Source organism: Phlebotomus papatasi, chromosome 2, assembly GCF_024763615.1.
Source record: "Phlebotomus papatasi isolate M1 chromosome 2, Ppap_2.1, whole genome shotgun sequence".
NCBI lineage: Eukaryota > Metazoa > Arthropoda > Insecta > Diptera > Psychodidae > Phlebotomus > Phlebotomus papatasi.
This window is the reverse complement of record NC_077223.1, coordinates 73,510,699-73,531,551: the sequence shown is the minus strand read 5'-3', so window position 1 is coordinate 73,531,551 and position 20,853 is coordinate 73,510,699. Positions and strand designations below refer to the sequence as shown.

The 20,853-nt window shown below is 33.6% G+C and overlaps 2 protein-coding genes across 2 annotated transcripts in view; both read right to left on the bottom strand.

Annotated features, from left to right (window-relative positions):
• Positions 1-730: 730 nt before the first annotated feature.
• On the bottom strand, positions 731-16,435 carry LOC129801037 (transmembrane protease serine 9-like). The gene is made up of 5 exons (XM_055845795.1): positions 16,320-16,435; positions 15,439-16,245; positions 10,714-10,723; positions 1,692-1,774; positions 731-1,617 (listed from the first exon to the last, which is right to left on the bottom strand). Exons 1-5 carry the CDS (start codon positions 16,389-16,391, stop codon positions 790-792), a joined length of 1,800 nt encoding a protein of 599 aa, XP_055701770.1. The 5' UTR covers positions 16,392-16,435; the 3' UTR covers positions 731-789.
• A 375-nt stretch (positions 16,436-16,810) lies between these two features.
• LOC129801036 (phosphatidate phosphatase LPIN1) overlaps positions 16,811-20,853 on the bottom strand; it is a 22,027-nt gene continuing 17,984 nt past the window's right edge. Inside the window, exon 9 of the mRNA XM_055845794.1 lies at positions 16,811-16,827. Within this exon, the coding sequence (XP_055701769.1) occupies positions 16,811-16,827 (17 nt within the window). The remainder of the gene's footprint in view (positions 16,828-20,853) is intronic.

The following is a 20,853-nucleotide window of genomic DNA, read 5'->3' as shown; positions in this document are numbered from 1 at the left end:
TTTTTCGAATTAATGCTATAAATCAATTTATATCAAATTTTGCGGGCCAAGTCTACATTTTTATCAACAAATAGATCAAATTTTGAATGTAAAATGATTCAAACACACAAATTACACATTTGGACTCTTACCAGCGACAATTAATGTGAATCATATTAAAATTTTAATGTGCAAGTGTGATAACACAGTAAGACAGCTAAAATTTATTATTATTAATTTCACTGCAATTAGTATACTTTCAGCTTTTGAAACTAAAATGGAAAATTAACAGTGACAAGCCTACATAAACTTATGAGTTTCTTTATGGTAATATAACCGGTTTCAACCGGTTATGAACCGGTAATGAACCGGTAATGAACCTATAATGAACCGGTTATAAACCGATAAGCAACTTTTGTGTGAAAATCAATTGTATTACTCCTAAGATATTTTGGGCGATATTCTAACTGAGTGATTAATAAATTTGGATGAAATCGATTTGTTAACCGGTAAACGCTAAATGATGCACGATATAGCGTTTAAGTCACGACTTCGAGTATTTTGCAAAGTATGCAAAGTGTAGTATTTTATACCATTTAAAACTATTTAAAATAGACAAATGAGTGATAAGCCCAGATAAGCTTAGGTGCTGAGATTTTTTCAAACCATTACATTATTACGCTGCGAAAACCGCATACGATACCCTGAACTCCCCGGACCGGACCTCATTAATATAAAACTTCAAGCATTCTTTTTACTAATCCAATTTTTATTGAAATATCCATAAGACAAAAAGCAATAATATTTTAATCAAAATGATACTCCGTGCATTTGCATCGTTTCATAAATCCAACAATGAAAAAGAGCAACATTAACAAAACCCTGCGGAGCTGTATCGCATCCATTATCTGATCCATAAGACACTATTCCAATTTGTACCAACTTGTTATTCACTATCATTACGGCTGGACCGCCAGAATCTCCAGAACAAATAGAGCTTATTGGCTGATCTGGATCTGGATCCTGAACACAAAATGACGATAAAGGTAATGCCTCTGTGTAGCTTCTATCGCACATTTTTTTCGTAATTGCTGTTAAGATTGTAAACTGTAGATGCTCAGCAACTGGACCAGTATTTGATGTATATCCAAAACCTGATACAGTCATACGTTTTCCCACATAAAATGCTGGAGTCCAGTTGTAAGAGACAATCTTTATAGAGTTTACGTGACAAGTTGTAAAGTCAAAATCCGACGGCATCTTGAGTAAAGCAATATCATTTTCTAAAAAAGTTGTTAAATTGTACATAGGATGCAAGAATGCATTTTCATTAGTTACAGTGTAACTCTGTCGTGGTTGTCCTGATATCACCGAACCAGCTTCGATAACATAATTTATTGGGTCAAGAAGAACTTCGTCGGCTTTGTAACAATGACCAGCTGTTAAGACCCAATTTTTTGCAATGATACTACCACCACATCTAAACTGTCGAACATCCCCAGCGTAACAAATAAGGCGTATTTGATAAGGGATTTGACAATCCTCAGCATTATTGCCACCAATAATTCTTGATGTGATGGTCCCAAAAGGATATTTATCACCATAGTCGTTTTGCAGATCCCGTACAGTTGTAACTCGCTATAATATAGTACGAAGTTTACGTATTCGCAGAATTTGAATTGATTTATTCGAAATACAAGATTTAGACAAACCTGTGACGATACCGAAGTAATTGAACCACATCCTATTACTGTAACTGACAGAAAAATTCTAAAGTAGTACATCTCGTTACAAACTTTTTAACCAACTGACCGTGAACGTATGTTATCCTCTTCATGCAGAACATTCTTGGTGGAATTCACATAAAAAAAAATACGATTCCTACGTAATGCAAAATATTCACGTATACACGAATACTCGTGAGTTATTAAAAAAAAAGAAAAAGATCAATTTGTAAGTCAAAATAAGAAATCGCATCGAGCAAACTGTTCTTGTCGGTCGAAATGAATAAAATTGGCTCGACACGATTCTTTATGGCTCCGGTACACCTTTTCGATTATTAAATCGAAATTCGAATCTCTTTCTTTCTCGCATGCTTTGAATATGTCTATCTCATTCTTTCGCACTCTTCTTCTTCTTTTAAACATCACTTCAAATTCAATTTAGCTCAATCGAATTTGAAGTGTGAGAGAACGAGATAGACATATGCAAAGTTCATGGGAAAAAAAGGATGTGAATTTTGATTTCATGAAATTTTTCTTGATCTAAAAGGTGTGCCGGAGCCATTACCCTTAAAATTCAAACCACAATCGAATTTTCAAGTGTTTCGAGTTGCAAGGATCCCGAGTTGTAAGTACTCCGAGATCGTTTATAAAGAATCTCAGTTACCGTAAGCTTATCTGGCTTATCACTAGTGATTTTCTATTTTAAATTGTTTGTACAGAAGATCAATAAAAGAAAAAAAATTTATTGAAATCGGTTAATGCATTATAGATAAAATGCAGTGAATTTCGAAGGACTCGATGTCAGATACATGTATACTAAAATTTCATAAAAAAATTGCTTCATTTAATATCAAAGATATGGTCCAGCCAAGTTACTATTAATTATAACTCAGGTCGTAGAGCCCTGCATACCCGACCCGACCCGCGGGTACCCGCAAGATTTTTTGTGGGTCGGGCGGGTTTTATTTTATTTTCTGCGGGTCGGGCGGATCACCGATATAACCCTTCAAATTTTCGGGTATTACTTAAATATTTATCCGACCCGACTTCTAGGATTTTTTAAAAACATTTCCTAATGTTTTTTTTATATATATTTAACTTTGGCGAAGTTTACAGAAACATAGAAAAAAGATATGATAATCAAAGAACAATTTATATGATCGAAAGAGTGTATGAACTTAAAACAGTAATAAAGTGGTCTGACGAAGACAAATAATAATTACACTAGATCCAGGAATTACGCACCTGACGGGATTGTGCTATTATGCTCATATAATTAAGCATATTTGCCTATCATTGGAAATCAATTTGTGAATTTATTTTTGATTTGAAACAGTTTATACTTATTTTTTAGAAAAAACTTTCTTTTATTAAGGTAAAATTTTTGAATATTCTAACAATTTTTTGAAGAACTCCGGGCAAAAACCAAAATGTCCTTTTTATAAATTCAGCTCTTTTAGACTTAATCAAACGCAATCACCTCTAGGTGCATAATGCCATTTTCCTTGATTTTTTCGTGCGCAAAAATGTGCATATTCCCGGGATAAAGATTGCAAGATAATTGCTCAAATACTTTTTTAAGTCTACCACGATCATCGGAATTCTACCCCAAGACTATGTTTTCTGAAATTTACCAACGCGACAATATTATTTAGTATTATAAATTTTTAAAATTGTTTAGGAGTATAATTTGTTACATATGTCCTTGAAAAATTTTCTCATAAAAATAAACTCCAATTTACTATTGTTCTAAAATATCTTCTTCTCAATTATTAGAAAAACTGATTATTATTTAATTAAAAATTTAATTTACTAACAAATGTATGTAAGTAGATTAGCTATTGTATAGTCCACTAATATCTAGCAATCCACATTGACCAATATTCACATTTTTGATCAAATTTAATCATAAAGCGGTTAAAATTGTGCTGAAAACTCACACAGCTCAATCATAAAACTACTGCGATTGCGCTTAAAATCACGCACAGCTCAATCATAAAACGGTAAATGCGCTTAAAATCACGCACAGCTCAATCATAAAACGGTAAATGCGCTTAAAATCACGCACAGCTCAATCATAAAACGGTAAATGCGCTTAAAATCACGCACAGCTCAATCATAAAAAAATTAAGAATGCGCTTTTTTATGCGCATTCCTAAGCGTTTTATGTATGAACTGTGCGTGATTTTAAGCGCATTTACCGTTTTATGATCGAGCTGTGCGTGATTTTAAGCGCAATCTTAACCGTTTTATGATTAAGCTGTGCGTATTTATAAGCGCAATCTTAACCTATTATGATTGAGCTGTCCATGTCTTCAGCAGAATTTTTTAGAATTGAAGATTTACCGAAAACTTCAAGTTTATGTTTCTTTCCATTTTCTCTCCAGAAGGGTTTGTACTTCAAGGAAAAGGCTAAAAGATATACAATTTTCCTACCTGACCTAGGGGAAAACTACGCATTCAATACAAGGGGAATACGTGTTGTTTATGGCATTTTTTCATTTACCCGTATACTTCATGCGAGCAACACATATGCACCATAAAGTTAGCCGCACAGTGTGCTCTGATGAAGCAATTACAACTTCAATTAGTTATTTAACTAATTTCTTAGATAGGATAACTTATTCCCCAATAAAATAATTTTTTCAGATTTTTAGGTGATAACCACAAATCCCATTAGAGATTCAATATTTGCAATTACAGAACTCCAATCAACTTTTAGTCAATGATACGCCGTTGAACAGTTTGAAGTTCAATAATTTAAAGAAGAATTTCAATTAAAAATATTTATAAAACAATAAAAAAATAAAGTCATGCATATTAGCAAGGCATAAAATAGTCAAAATTTTGTGAAAATAATGTCTGTCTACAAAGCAAATGCAAATGAAAAAAATTAAGTGAATAAATATTAGTGATAAAAGAGTGTTAATGTGTTGTGTTAGTGAAATTGCAATTTTTCATTCATATTTCCAAATTTCTCACATAAATTAAACAACATCAACCAATTTAGCCATCAAACTAAATTCTCTCGTGCCTTTTGCTCAAGATTTTTATTTACGATGACGATGCAATGAGGGAAATGGTTCTTTAATTTTATAATTTATGAGAGTCACATGAGGAAGCAATTCTGTTATTCTAGCAAATAACTCACATTTTGCTTACCGGACTATTTTATTCCTCCCTCTCTCTCTCTCTCTTTCTACGGATCAATCTCTGTGTTGGACGTTTTTTTCTTAATTATCTCTTAAGATAAATATTCTATCGAAAATATTTTGTCATCTTATACGGTTGTGGGTTGATAATATTTTGTTCATGCTCATTTTTTTGGCTTTTTTTTCTTAAATACACATACAAATTCTAAATTTAAAGGTACTGACTTTTTCTTCACATTTCTCTATCACATTTCCGTTTTGTATATTTATATCAATTAATCTCGTCTTTGATCCTGTACTTTAGATTTCATCTGTGGCACATTTTGCGTTTATTTTTTCTCTCTTTTTTAAATTGAAATAAACGCTGAATCTCTTTGATGGGAAATTCAATTTTGCACTTCAAATGACATCATTGTCATTTTTAAATTGCAATTCCTCATTTTCATCATCATCCTCGTCAGTATATTCTGATGCATAGGGACTTAATCGTCCACTACTTGCACTACTTTCACAGCCTTCATCCGTATCCGATGAATCTCTCATCAGTGGTGGAAAAATTTCATTCACAACAAGACTCTGACCCGAATAACTGCTCACAATACACAAAGATTTTTTTTTCGTGGAAAAAAAGCCAAGAAATGGGGAAGGAGAGTGATGGATAACGAGAAATAAAAAAAAGAAAAGACAAAAATTTCTTTAACACAAAGCTCTGCAACAGAAAAAAATTTCAGAAAATAAAACCCTTTTTTTTAGCCACAGAAAAAGTTTGGAAAAGTTCATATAAAGCAGAAGAAGAAAAGCCACTGGAAAAGAGGACATCAAAAATACTCATGCTTTTATGGCTATTTTTCTAAAGCTACATCTCTCTCTCTCTGTCGATCATTGAGATTTGGAATTGGAAATATGATGAAAAATTTTGTGAGATTCTTTTTCTATGTTATCCAATTATTTTGATACACAGTGCAAGGTTCTAATGTAAAGTGTTAAATTACACAAAACCACCAACAACAAAACACTATTTTATATTTTATAAAGTTTAAATGTAACATATTTACATGCAGAAATGAAGGAGCAATCACATTGAAAATAGTACAAAAATAATATAAACTTTCCATAAATTTAGTACATGACTGTACTAAACCACTTCATAGCTTTTTTGTAATGGAAAACCTTGAAATATTGAAGGACAAGTTAAAAAAAAGACAGTATTTTTTGTAGAAGAAGAAACGTTTCAATATTTTAGTAAAATTCGTGATCTTAGAAGTTTGTAGTTTGTACTAAAATTTAAAAATGTTTATAAACATTTTGAGCCATTTTATTTTTAGTACAACTTAAATAATGGCGTCTACACCCTAGAAGCAATTTTCGTCAAAAATGTCCTTTAAAAAAATTGACGTTTCTGATAGGGGAAATTTTCTTTAAAAAAAGCATTTTTTTTTAAATTGAGTGTGTAGACGCCTTAAGACATAAAATACTAAATAAACAATAAAAAGAATAAAAGAAAATTAATATAATAACGTAGAATTACTTTGGGTATTATAGTGTAATTTCTTTCAATGTAATAGCTCTGTATAATACATGAAACATTTATGTACAGTAAATTGCAATTGAGTAACTATTTAATTTATTTATAAATAATTAGGTATTCTAAGATTATGTGATATTCTAAACCTTTCAGTGATAGTGAAATTCTCTCTGTATATAATAAATGAATTGTAGAGTGATGTATATCTATTATTTATCAAAGTCTTTTCCGCATCATCTCGATCATAGAAGTGACATTCTTTGTTACTCTTGATTGTAGAATCTCTAGACTAGAGTATGCTAAAAGTTCATGAAATTTGTGGAACAAAAGAAGTGGCCGAAATTGCAAACTGGCCGAAATTTGGTACAGTTGCCCTAAATTGGGCACACAATGGGACAATTGGTAGAGCACTCGCTCAATCTATGATGCAAGTGTCCCGGGTTCGAATCCCCTTTAGGTCATCAGGAATTTTTCTGGCGTTAAAGGTGTTCGGATTGCATCCAGTGAGCAGCTTCACTGCACTTGATTCCACCGGAATTTGACTGACGTCATCCCGTACAAGAAAAAAAATGTATGTCTAGAAATCCCGTTGCGGGAAGGCCTTGTTTTTTCATGGAATGTTGTGCCGGCATTATTATTTTATTTATTATTACTATTATGACCCTAAATTATGTATTACCATTATACCGATTATACCATTAAATTTGATTATTCATGAGGCCTCAGAGCTTATAAGGTTAAAAAAATCAATAAGAAAACAGCAATCAAAATAAGTCAATGGACAAAGAAAAATTCACAAGAACATCAGAGTCCTACGCCTTCGAGAGCTCAACATAAACTTTTCTAGATGATTATTTTTGGATCAACCTCTGTATTAAGCAATTAATCTTTAGAAATGAATCAAGCAAAATCTTTAAGTTTTAAAGTTTTGAATAAAAGTATAAACAAATATAATAAACTTTTATATACTGATTAGTGTTCTGAGATTATTTTAAAGCATAGAATTCGTAGACTCTATAGCTCTTAAAGAAAAATTTAGCTAACTTCACATTAATTCAAAGTCCTCAAAATAATTTTTACTTAAAAAAATAATTGTGTAGACTTTTAAAATTTTTAAGTAGCAAATATTGTAGAAAACTTCCAAATAAATAAATATAGTGTCTTTATTTCAAAACGCAAAAATACTTAATATGCAATTTTTCGAGTCCCAATGTTTATAAAACGTGGAAATAATGTAACGAATGTAACGCATTGATTTACAAATTATTACTCTGTTAAGAATAGGGAAAACTAATACTCTTTTAATATAAATCACATTTTAATGGTGCCAGGTGACAATAGCAAAAATAAAGTGAGGTATTGTAAGGAAAATCATAATTATCTTCATTGATATAAGCATGGGTCTTGTTTTGAAATGCGGAATATAAAGTTTGAAAAATAGGATAACGACACAGTCACAACTTGCCCATAACCTATGTAACTTTTAGTTTCACGATTTTTGTGATAATGTGGAAATATTGCGGAATTATTTTAATTTGTTTATTATACACTTTTGCCAGTGTTTTTGGCAAATGCGGTTCTGGTGGGTTTATTCCCGGTGATGAAACTGGAGTTCCAGTTAACATTTCCCAATTAAATGGAACCGTTTGGCAACCATTTCGCCATTATGGAATGAACGATCCACGATTCAATATCTTTCACTCTTCGCCCTATTTGCAACTGGATTGTGTTGAATTTCATTTTGCTGTGGCGGAAGATGGAATACTTATTGATATTTTGCCTATAAATCATACAGGCGAAACATGTAAAGATTGTTGGATGGAACACTTCATTGGAAACGAAGTAGCCATTGTAATAGGGCAACCAATATTAACCCAATACAGCATTGTGATTGGCTCAAGTCCTGTAAATTGCGAAAGGAATTACGTCAACACATACTTCCTAACCACAAATTTCGAAAAAGTCCTCGTACTTTTAGGATGCTACTATTTTTCGAACGGTACTATCAAAGAAGGTATCTGGGTCCTATCCAGACAAGGCATCGAAATAGATTTCAATACTTTTCGTCAAACAAGAAAACTCATTGATTCTTCTGTGGATGTCGGAACCTGGATTTCGCGACGAGAAACGATTGCCCTTTGCACGTGTGAAACCCGATTTGCCTCCCCTTGCTTTAAGGATGAAGATTGCATTAGGAAGGACACCGGCTACCATGCCGTCAACGATAACAACAACAAAGTCTTAACGGCAAGCACAATTTCTCAGACAAATTTTCTTATATGGTTTTTCATTGGTGTGATTACGTTTGCAGCAGGTATTTTTGCTTTTATTCATTTTTCAGGCGTTTACGATTGTCTATGTAGTGAGAATTATAATGCTTTTTAAAGATGATGCATAGTGTTGCCAGATTTTAGATCTAATGTTTGAAAAGTTCTGCTGTGTGTAGATGACGAATAAACTTTAACTGGAGGAAAACTTTAAATAGAATTTTTGATGTGTGTATATTCGATCAGCCTGGATTTTTTTTATGCAAAATAGGTTTGTATAAGAACAATTTCTATAGCAGTGAGCAGCGCATATTATAACCATGGTGCCACATATAAAATTTTATTATTATACTTTCTGAACTGCAAGAATGCCAAAAAAAAAGAGAACAGGTGTGTTATCTTGCCTCCAGTCGCATTTTCAAACTGCGAACCCTGGCATTCAAGGTTGGCAGACAAGGAAGCTACTCGAAAACTTCCCGAAACACGGTTGGCACGCATGAAAAATTGCAAGAACTGCTTTTCATAAGGTTCAGAAAACAATTAATACGAACAGTAATATCTGATCGTATTACTTCACTAAATTGCACTGTTTTCGTATTTTCTTAATATTAATATTATTGTTATTTTAATTAATTGATTAATTATTAATTGTATTAATGTAATAATAATTAATGGCGCTACGGTATAGTAGACTAGAAGACATTTACGTCTATATTTCTTGCATACATATCATTTCAATTTTTTCAATTCAATGTATTTCTCTTCAATTATGCTTAACACTAAACCTACCAAGACCCGGTCAAATTGACCGGTTTAAATGAGTGAGATCTCAGATCTCTGGGAAGGTTGTTGATAGAACAGGCACCTAGTATAGGAAGGAACGTCTAAATAACTTACTCCTAGGAACAGGCAAGCTCATTTGCGAACACAGGCGAGATTCCCGACCACCCCTCGAACTAAAATACCCGCTACGACAAAAAAAAAACCTTATACTTTTAAAGATGTACAGATATTAAAGAGTATCCTGTAATCCAAGAAACTCTGCCTCATTTTTTGGTAACAATTTTTTGTTCAGATTATGCTATTATTAATTCGATTTTATCGTTTCGGAATAAAAATTGATTTTCTCAAATAAGAACGAACTAAAGCTAAATTATTCTAAAGTAGAGGTAAGTTGTTCAGTGGCAAGAGATTCTTTGAAGCAGATTTTTACGCTCAGGTACCTTAGTGCCACTCTCGATCGAATTCTTACGTACAAGATCCACTTTATTCTAAACTGATGCGTATGATCTTATTGTTACGTTTGTTGAGGTAGTTAAAAAAACTGGTCTGAGTACCGCGACTGGACAGAGTACGCAGCTGAAATATGGGAGAAATCCTGACAGGCTAAACAAGTTGACATCGCTCTTAATGATCCGTATAGTAACGGGGTGCTTAGAGCACTCCGGTGGACATACTTTAACCTTTAGCATGGATTACTCTTCTACGGATGAGGAGAAACATCATTTTCACTACATGTTTAAAGTTCATCCTAAACCGTCAAGGCATCTTCTTCATGGTCACATAAAAGCAAGACGAAGGCTAAAGCGTGTCCCAGATTTAACTCCAAGTTTTCGACATGAAGTTAGTCACAATAGGAATTGAGTTTTGTTTTGATTTTTTTTTATGTTTTAAGAGAATTTCGTCAGATTTTCACTTCTGAAAAAAATATTGAAAAAGATTGTGTTTTGGCTGAGAAAAGTGATAAAAATGGAGAACCTGCGCAAATTGATCGTGGACACGTACCTAAAGAATCCAAAAGCGAGCTATTCTGAAATCGGAAGGATCACCGGAAAGTGTCCATCCACGGTGCAAAGGGTTATATTACGTTTCAAGGAACTAAAGACTGTTGTTCGAAAGCCAGGATGTGGCAGAAAACCTGGAGCTGTAGACAAGAGGATGGAGAAGAGAGTGTTGGCGCTTTTCCAGAAGCAACCTTCAGAGATGTCAGAGATGTGGGCAAAAAGCTGGGTATCTCCAAGAGTTTAGTGCAGAGAATCAAAGAGAATAACGGATTGATAACGTACAAAGCTCAAGCTGCACGGACAAGCAGAGGCAAAGTGCCAAAACGAGGTTGAGAAGTCTGAGTGATTGAGTTTTGAAAGGATTTCAAGGATGCATTTTGATGGACGACGAAACTGTCGTAAAAGGTGAATTTACTCAGTTGCCCGGCCAACAGTTTTACACGGCGAAGACTCGTACGGGTGTAGCCAGCAAGTTCAAGTTCAAAGAGTACGACAAGTTCCCGAAGAAATATGTGGTTTGGATGGCAATCTGCTCTTGTGGACGTCGCAGCGAAAAATTTTTCATGACAGGGACGATGAACGCGGATATCTACACAGTAAAAAAATTTACAACCACTACGATTGGTAATTTTTGCACGAGCGCTATGGTTGTAAATTTTGTGTATTGGAAATGTTGTGTATTGGCAAAGTTGTGTATTTTCAATTTTATAAAATGGCTTCCTGTCTATAATTTTGATTGTAGAGCAATTTTGTTCGGTTTATTTGTATTATCTGTGATATGTCTCAGTATTAAACTAAGAAAAAAAAGAAAAAAAGGAAAAAAAATAAGAGAGAGTCTGAGACTTGAACCCATAATCTTTGCGTTGATGGTCTCGTGTTCTCTGCCTGCGCTACCGACTTGCTTACTTCTCTTCAGCAAATGGCCAAGAGTTGCATCGTCAATTTTTCTAATTTACATGATGCTTCCTCTGTTTTCTGTTATTACATAATTATTCCTAATTTTTCACGACTGAGGCACATTTTAAGAATCCAATGAATGATTCCAGAGATTCCAGAAGACAATTAGGCAGTTAAAAATGCAAAATCTATCTGAAATCTTAGAAAAATTGCAATAGTAAACAATGGAATTTTGACAGTTCTCACACAAATTTTCCAACACACAAATTTCCTTACACAATACATAATTTTACTAGCATTATGTTAGTATCGTACCACCACTATGATAGTAATTTTACAATTCACAACCATATTTCTTGTGAATTTACACAACTTTTCAAATACACAACTTTATTTCTCACACAATTTTTTACTGTGTATATTAAAGGGTGCCTCCAAAAACGACTTTTGCTACTGTATCAAAGTCACGACATCCCTCCTCTATTTTGACCTGATTTGGCATCATGTCATTACGCGAAAGCCACCCTGGAATTGTTTTCCAACAACAATGTCAAATATGTAGATAAGAAGGTCAACCCGCCCTGCAATCCAGAAGTCCGCCCCATTAAGAAATACTGGGGAATTTTGAAAGGAGACTTGAAGAAGAAGGCTAATCCAGCCAAAGATTTGCAGGACTTCGCACGACAGTGGAAGAAAGTCGTCAGAGATCGTGGGGACGACCTTGTCCAGAGCCAAAGAGTAGGCAGTAATGAAGATGGCGCGAAATTTCGTGGAGAAACCGCTTGAATAAAAAAACCATAAAGTGGATTTCAATCACAATGAAATACCATTTCAAGAAATATAAATAGTATTTTTATATGTAGTGTAGTTTTTTAATGAGGGTCATTTGTCTTCTTGTCTTTTAAATTCGGGACACGCTTTATAGTCTCTCGCAAGTGCTTCTGCCACTTTATCAAATTACTTGTCAAATCTCCGAAAAAGGCCAGACTTAGGTCCTTGACAGACTTAGGACTTAAGCCGAGAGACGGCTCAGTGCAAAATGATAGAAATATGGTGTAACCATTATTTCGAATATAATTACGCTAAACCATCTCTCGGCTAATCCTCAAGTCTATCAAGGCTCTTAATCTATGAATGGACAGCTTTCTATTAGAGTTTTGTCGAATTAAGGAACAGCCTTCCTCGTGGAATAGACCAAAAAACAAGGGAACATGGAAGAAAAACCTTCACTCAATCGATTAAAAAAACGGTTTGGCGCGCTCGGGAGATAACTGGAAGCGATTGAGCTTCATAGAATGTGATGTCCTTTGTGAGTACGGGATAGTTCCGATCGTTCCGATACTTCTAACTGCCACACACTTGTGTATTATTTAGTCCTTTACTCCCCGCTATTTGTAGGTTTCTACCCATTTCAGAGCAATGTTTGTCAAAAATAGTTTTACTGAAGTAAATCGCCTGCACGCACTGGCGTAGGTCGAAACGTCAAAATTCTCTTTAACATGTTTTTTTTTTTCAAAAAAAAAAGGTTCCCATGTGTATGAAGCATAAAATGTGATTACGGTTAAACTGCTTGCCATTGACGTGGACTGTAAGACGCGTGAATTTTAAGCCTCAACCGCCTCGACACGACTAATAATAACTATTATTTATGTTACAAGTTGTAACACATTAACTTCCAATTTATATACTCTGCTAAGGATAAAGAAAAATATTTTCCTTCTCATATAAATCACATTTTAATGGTTTTAGGAGACAATAGCAAAAATAAAGTGAGGTATTCAAAAGAAAATCATAATTTTCTTCATTGATAGAAGAAAGTATGGGTCTCCTTTTAAAGTATTGTATAAAACCTTTGAAAAAGAGGATAAAGACACAGTCACAACTTGCCCATAACCTATGTAACTTTTAGTTTCACGATTTTTGTGATAATGTGGAAATTATGCGGAATTACTTTAATTTGTTTATTATACACTTTTGCCAGTGTTTTTGGCAAATGCGGTTCTGGTGGGTTTATTCCCGGTGATGAAACTGGAGTTCCAGTTAACATTTCCCAATTAAATGGAACCGTTTGGCAACCATTTCGCCATTATGGAATGAACGATCCACGATTTAATATCTTTCACTCTTCGCCCTATTTGCAACTGGATTGTGTTGAATTTCATTTTGCTGTGGCAGAAGACGAAATACTTATTGATATTTTGCCTATAAATCATACAGACGAAACATGTCAAGATTGTTGGATGGAACACTTCATTGCACGTCAAGCAGCCATAGAACTAGGCAAACCAATGTTAACTCTATACAATACTGCAGTTGGCCCAAGTCCTCCAAACTGCGAAAGGAATGACGTCAACATAAACTTCATAACCACAGATTTCGAGAAAGTTCTTGTTATATTAGGATGCTACGATTTTTCGAACGGCACTGTCAAAGAAGGTATCTGGGTCCTATCCAGACCAGGCATCGAAATAGATTTCAATACTTTTCGTCAAACAAGAAAACTCATTGATTCTTCTGTGGATGTCTCAAGCTGGATTCCGAGACGAGAAACGATTGCCCTTTGCACCTGTGAAACCCGATTTGCTTCCCCTTGCTTTAAGGATGAAGATTGCATTAGAAAGGACAGCAGTTACCACGCTGTCAACGATAACAACAACAAAGTCTTAACGGCAAGCACAATTTCTCAGACGAATTTTCTTATGTGGTTTTTCATTGGTGTGATTACGTTTGCAGCAGGTATTTTTGCTTTTATTCATTTTTCAGGCGTTTACGATTGTCTATGTAGTGAGAATTATAATGCTTTTTAAAGATGATTCAGTGTTGCCAGATTTTAGATCGAATGCTTGAAACGTTCTACGTTTTCTTAATTTGTCGAGAGCTCTGCTTAAATTGTGTTACCGCTATGTAAAGATGATAAATAAACTTTAACTGGAGGAAAACTTTAAATAGAATTTTTGATGTGTGTATATTCGATCAGCCTGGTTTTTTTTGTACAATATAGGTTTGTATAAGAACAATTTCTAGTAGTGAGCCGCGCACATTATCACTATGGTGTCACATATAAAATTTTATTATTAATACTTTCTGAACTGCAAGAATGCCAAAAATAGAGCGCACTTTAAAATTGAGAACACTCCCGGCCAACACAGTGTTAACAACTAGCTGCTAGTTGTTAACAGAAATAGTAACAGAGTTGTTAATGTGCCGATACCTGACTTACAAGGTTGGCAGAGATGGAAACTACTCGAAAACTTCCCGAAACACAGTTGGTATGCATGGAAAATTGCTCGAATTGCTTTTCAAGACAAATAAAACTTCCTTTTAGATTGTATTTCTCTCAAAATTTGTAATTTGTATGAAAAATAGGAAAAACATTTGTTTTATTTTGATTTCAAAAAGATCAAAAATTAACTGAATATTCAGTTGGAACGTTCAGTAAGATTTGGGTTCTCCATTGTCCGTTACGAGAGCGAGTAACCTTGGTTGTCTTAAAATTCATTATAATATTTGGGAAAATTAAGCTAATATCATGCTTTTTATAGCTTCTGGTGTTCCATTCGTGACTTATCAACAACTAAATTTTCACAGGTGAGAACTAAAACATTTTGCTACTATTTTTTTGTTCGAACTTTTGAATTTTTATAAGTAATGGAGTAGTCGAGTGCTGAATATTCTAAGTTGCAGCAACAAACTCTTTTTTTAATTTGTTAAATTAAGTCCTTCCATGTGGAAAAGGTTTTGTCAAATAGGTTACTAACGAGGACTGAATCGGGAAGAGCTTACTAAGCATACTTAGTTCATTTTTATTTTAAATCTGATGGTGGCGCTTTACGATGAAGTTAGAAAGTACAGTGAGAGGAACTCCCATTGACACTTTAAAAAAGTGAAAAAGTATTACAGGTAAAACGGACGGACAGACGGACGGGAACGATTTTTAGCCACCCATATATTCGTGATCATGAAGTGGCCAAACACATTCTGGAAAAGTTTGGGGCCAAGTAAAAATAAAAAAAAAATCACATTATTTCAAGGCATGAACGTTCGAAGGGAGAGCACTTTCCCTTAATACAGAATACTTCTCAAGAAATAAACCTTTATTCAAAGTGAAACTCCTTTGTTCCGCATCATTTCATAAATCCAACAATGATATACGGCAAGGTTTACAAAACCCTGCGGAGCTGTATCACATCCCCTACTCGATCCAAAAGAGACTATTCCAATTTGTACCAACTTATTATTCACCATCATTACGGCTGGACCGCCAGAATCTCCAGAACAAACAGAGCTTATTGGCTGAATTGGATCCACAGCACAGTAGCACGTTATAGGTGGAGCTCTAAAATTCCTAAGGCATTCTTGTCTCGTGATTACGGTCAGTTTTGTCCACTTTAGATAATCAGAAACCGAACCATCATTTGATGTTAATCCAAAACCTGATACAGTCATAACTTTATCGTTATAAAAAGCTGGTGTCCAATTGTCAGACACTATGTCAATACAGCCAATATGACAGGATGAAAAGTCAAAATCTGGCGTCTTAATTAAGGTGATGTCATTTTCCAAAGTAGTTTCATTGTACAAAGGATGACGGAAGGCATTTTCATTTGGCACAAAGAAACTCTGACGTGGATTATCTCTTCTTACTGAACCAGCTTCAATTAAATAACTTATAGGTCCACCTAGTAATGTGTCCTCCAGGTAACAATGGCCAGCTGTTAACGCCCAATTTTTAGCTATGATACTACCGCCACAAAGAAATTGTGGTTCTGATCTCTGATAGCAAACAAGTAGTATTTGATAAGGGTATTCACAATCTACAGCTTCATCACCTCCAATAATTCTGGTACTAATGGTTCCAAAAGGATTTTTCTCAGCATATTCATCTTGTAGATCCCGCACAATTTTAACTTCCTCTGCCTAAAAAGCACCACATATTCACGAAATTTTATTTCTAAATATGTTTCACGAAATTTCATACGTCTTCAACGAACCTGTGACAATACGAAAGGAATTGAACCACATCCTATTATTACTGCAAAAAGAAAAATTTCTAAGTTGTGCATCTCGTCACAAACTTCTTTAATCAACTGCAAGAATACGCTTTTATCCAGAACTCGCTTGCGGAATTCACAAAAAGACACTTTACGATTCCTACGTGATGTAAGTGTTACATTATCTACATAAGTATCACGAGAAAACGTGAAAGAAAGAAATAATCTTTGAAAAACTTGATTTTTCACAAATAATAGCCGTTGCTGAGCAATGAGGGCGAAAATTTCGTGGGGAATACATTAATTTCATTTTTAAGTAAAAAGTTGTGAGAATAAAAACACTGGATTTTTAGAAAACCAAATAACTATAAAGCTCCATCTTAATACAGAAAAAAAATTATAAAGACACTCGTGGATTTAGGGAATGACACGAAATGACAGAAAGGACCCAGTTTATTAAAAAAAAAGTCATGTATAGAAAACATGATTCCTTATGGCTCCGGCACACCTTTTAGATCAGGAAAATTTCATAAAGTCGAAATTCAAATCTCCTTCTTTCTCACATGTTTTGTGTATGTCTATCTCATTCTCTCGCACTCTTCTTCTTCTCTTAAACATCACACCAAATTCAATTTAGCTCAATCGGATTTGGTATGCGAAAGAATGAAATAGGCAGACCAGAGAACGGAGAAAATTCCTACCGCTACAGGGAATAGAACGAATCCTTCGATTTTTCAAAACCTCAGAATTCTACATTTCACCAAAATAACGCACGCTTTTCGTTCGTCCGTCGCCCCATAGCAAAAGAAAGCGGAATAGGAAAAACAAGCGAAAAATTCCTCGGAATTTTCCAGTATTTTTCCTTGAAAAAATCCATGGAAATTTTCCATAATACCGATTGGAACTGATTCACTTTTATCGGAAATTCCAAGACCTTTTCAACAAGTTCAAAAATGATATCATTCGGTTGAGAAATACTCTCTAGAGTAGAGCCTTGATAAGTTTTGACCTTGAAAAACCATTATTACGAATTTTGAGTGGCTTTGGATTTTCACCGTGGTGTCACATAAGATTAATATTAATATTAAGAAAAGCCGGAAAGAGAGGTATATAGTATGCAAAATTTCAAATGGAATATCACGTGTGTTAGAAAGAGTACACTCTAGTGGAGTAATACGATGAGTAAGATATTACTGTTCGTATTAATTGCTTTCTGAATCGAATTACAGGCAATTCTAACAATTTTCCATGCGTGCCAACTGTGATTCGGTCAGTTTTCGAGCGAAATGCGAGAGAGAAGCATGATAAAACACTTGCTATCTTTTTTTGCCATTCTGGCAGTTCAGAAAGTATTAATCTTAATAATTTTGCAGTTCAGAAAGTATACCACAATTATAGTAGTAAAATTTTACATATTTTTTTTTACTGTGTAGTTTTATCACAATAAAAATACGCCATATGTTCCCTGATAGCCAACTTCCGGACGGATTTTACTGCAAGAATGAGTCCTTAGTTGTTTAGTGGATCGTCAATAAATGAGAAATGTAGGGGGAGGTTGTGAAGCTTCGTACGGAAAATGGAGTTCAAGTTTCAAAATTTTTTACTGAATGCCAAACAACTCGAATCAATTATACCACAATGTCAAAAAAAAATCTCTTATGTATTAGGTTGATAACTCCACTTCACAAAATTCCTGGAAATCCTTGGATTTTCCTCTATAGAAAAATGAAAATTTAGTGGGGTTTTTTACGAAGCTGCCCTGGTTTGCTCAGCTTCGTGCAACATTTTGCCCACCTATGTAGGCCTTATTTTCATCGGAAACATTACACAGGATACAAAAATGTGCGCATCACTGCCTAGATGGAACTCTTTTCTACTTGTTTCCAGCATTTGTAGGAGGTATCATGTGTTAATAAATTAATTTAATGCTTATTTTTCTAAGATATGTTTTTGTGACACTCGGAAAACCATTTTTGCATTAATTCTTACATTCTGATAGTCAGTTAAGTGCTTGGTTAGATATGATTCTCTCCTAATCACACCTATTGTAATCCTCGGATTTTCTCTAACACCTCCAATCGGTCTGACATAACATCTTTTGAAAATCACTCATTTTGAAAATTACCACTGACCAATTTAAAGTAAAATATGGAAAATTCCGCTTGAAAATAAAACAAATATTCAGCTTTTAGTTCAAAAGTTGTATGAAAAATAATCGAATTATTTATAGATTTTAAAAATGCATATTTGCAAGTAAATTTCCAAAGTAAAACTTCCAAGTAAACTTTTCAAGGAAATTGTAAAAGACAGAAAATATTTAATTTTTTTTTTTGGAAAAATTGCACTTGATACAAATGATGGAAACCACGACAAGAATTTTAAGAAACTCACACGAAATTATGCTTAAGTACAATATTTTTCTAATTTTGAACATATCCGGACGATGAACGCATAATGCCGCCGCTTTGGGAATATTCCGGGCGGCAATGTTCGCTTTCCTGTATATGTGTTAGTGTCACTTTGTTCAATACACGCTCAATTCCCTATCTATATTCAGAGCGGCAATATGGTACAAGAAAGCAATGGATTAGATTTAAAGGTTTTTGATTTTAGTTTAAATACAAACACTCTTTTTTCGTTTAAAATAATAACAATATATCGTCAATATCGTTATTGAGAAAAATATATCGTCAGTTAAATCAGCATTTGTCGTAACTTCATTTTTGCGATTTTGGGATATATACATATTTAGAATCGGCGTAATTTTGTTTATTAAAGTCACTTGAGAAAAAGAAACATTTATAGACCATTTAAAAATTATTTTAAACAAAAATTATCGTAAGTGCCCTTAATTAATAAAAATTTATCAGAATTTGTCGTAACTTCCATTTTTGGGGAAGTTACGACAAATTTTCATACAAAATTTGCTCTAATCAGCATTTGCCGTAACTTCTTTTGCTTGTTTGTGTGGCATGTAATTTGCAGCAAAAATTTAATGTTTCACATTAAAACGTTCAAACTCTTCCATATATCCAAAGACAGTGCGAATAATGCAAAAATAAATCATTTTAATTCGATATTTGTGAGAAAAAAGTGAGGAAAAATTCCTGCCCATCTGTCATTAATTCAAAACAAAACAAGCGACGTGGCGCACAAAATTTATTAAATAAAATTTATGAAATAATAGCATTTAGTGACAAGGACCACAGTTTAATTGACTAATTTAGTGAAATAAGGGCACTCATTATCACCAGAGTCATTGAAACTGATATATTGCATTTTTGAAAATTGTCGTAACTTCCAAGATCTCCATACATTAGAAGTTACGGCTTTATAAACGATGCAAGCAAGTTACGATAAAATATTACTGTGTTTTTTTTTCTAACATATATCTCAATATCTCAGCTTTTATTTCATGTTATAAAGATTTTCTCGAGTTAACTTACAGTTTATTAGTGCCACTTTTATTATTTTGACTCAAAAGTATCGCATTCGGGGCTCATTTTTAAGAAAAATAATGTTGAACTGAAAATTTCGTCTCCTGAAAAGTTGTCAAAGGAAGTTACGACAAATGCTGATTTAACTGACGATATGAGGAAATATAAAAATTTGGGGTTTATTTCTGAAGTTAAAAAGTAAAATTTTATTTTATTTTCAATAAAATATCGAATGCTACGAGTACTACTAAGTGATTAAAAAAGAACTGTCAAAGAATTGGTCAGCCGGGTTAATTTCAAGGAAATTTTGCGAAATTTAGAAATATAAACAAAAGTTAAATCTTTTAATCGGAGTGGCTGTTATTCACAAATAGCCGATTTAAAATGAACAAAAAAAATACAATTTCAGTCATATAGGACCCATTTTGTGAATCACTTCCAATTTTGCGGACCACTTAAGTTTGTGCTTCTTGGAATTCCACTGCTTTTAATCGGATATTAGTACATTTATCATATTTATATCTATAAAATTGAACTCTCTTAAACGTTTTTTCTTGAAAACAATTCATTTTATAGGGATAATTGTTCATTTTTACATAGGAAATCAAGTTTTTCCAATATTCAATATTTGTTGATTTTGTTCGCCTTTAAAAATTTTCCCAAGCAGGTAACATATCATGGCGGATTCTCTAAGCTCATCTTTGTTATAGAACGTATGGTTCACTCCTTAAAACTTTTTAAAGACAAATCATTAAACGTCTTTAGCAAACCTGTTTCTAAATCAATTTGAATAAGTTTTATACATCTGAAAGGTCTTTCAAATAAGTTTTTATCGGTTTCTATCAGTTCTACACTGAGAAAAAAAGAGGGTGTGATTAACTTTTTTTCGTCATAACTTTAACACTTTTTGGGTGTAAAAATATATCAACATTTTTTAATGTTAATTTTACACCTTTTAAGGGTAAAATCAACATGAAAGGGCAACTTTAACCCATAATACACCTAAAAAGGGTAATATTTACACCGTTTTCGGATCAATACTACATGGTAAAATTAACATTTCCGGAATGTTATTTTGACTTTTTAGAATTCCTCTC

Excerpts from the sequence above, each read along its gene's own strand:
- LOC129801037 (XM_055845795.1), bottom strand. The coding sequence starts at position 16,391 with ATGCACAACTTAGAAATTTTTCTTTTTGCAGTAATAATAGGATGTGGT. Across the intron at positions 16,246-16,319 it reads TTCCTTTCGTATTGTCACAG|GCAGAGGAAGTTAAAATTGT; the intron begins GTTCGTTGAAGA and ends GGTGCTTTTTAG. Across the intron at positions 1,618-1,691 it reads TTACTTCGGTATCGTCACAG|CGAGTTACAACTGTACGGGA; the intron begins GTTTGTCTAAAT and ends ACTATATTATAG.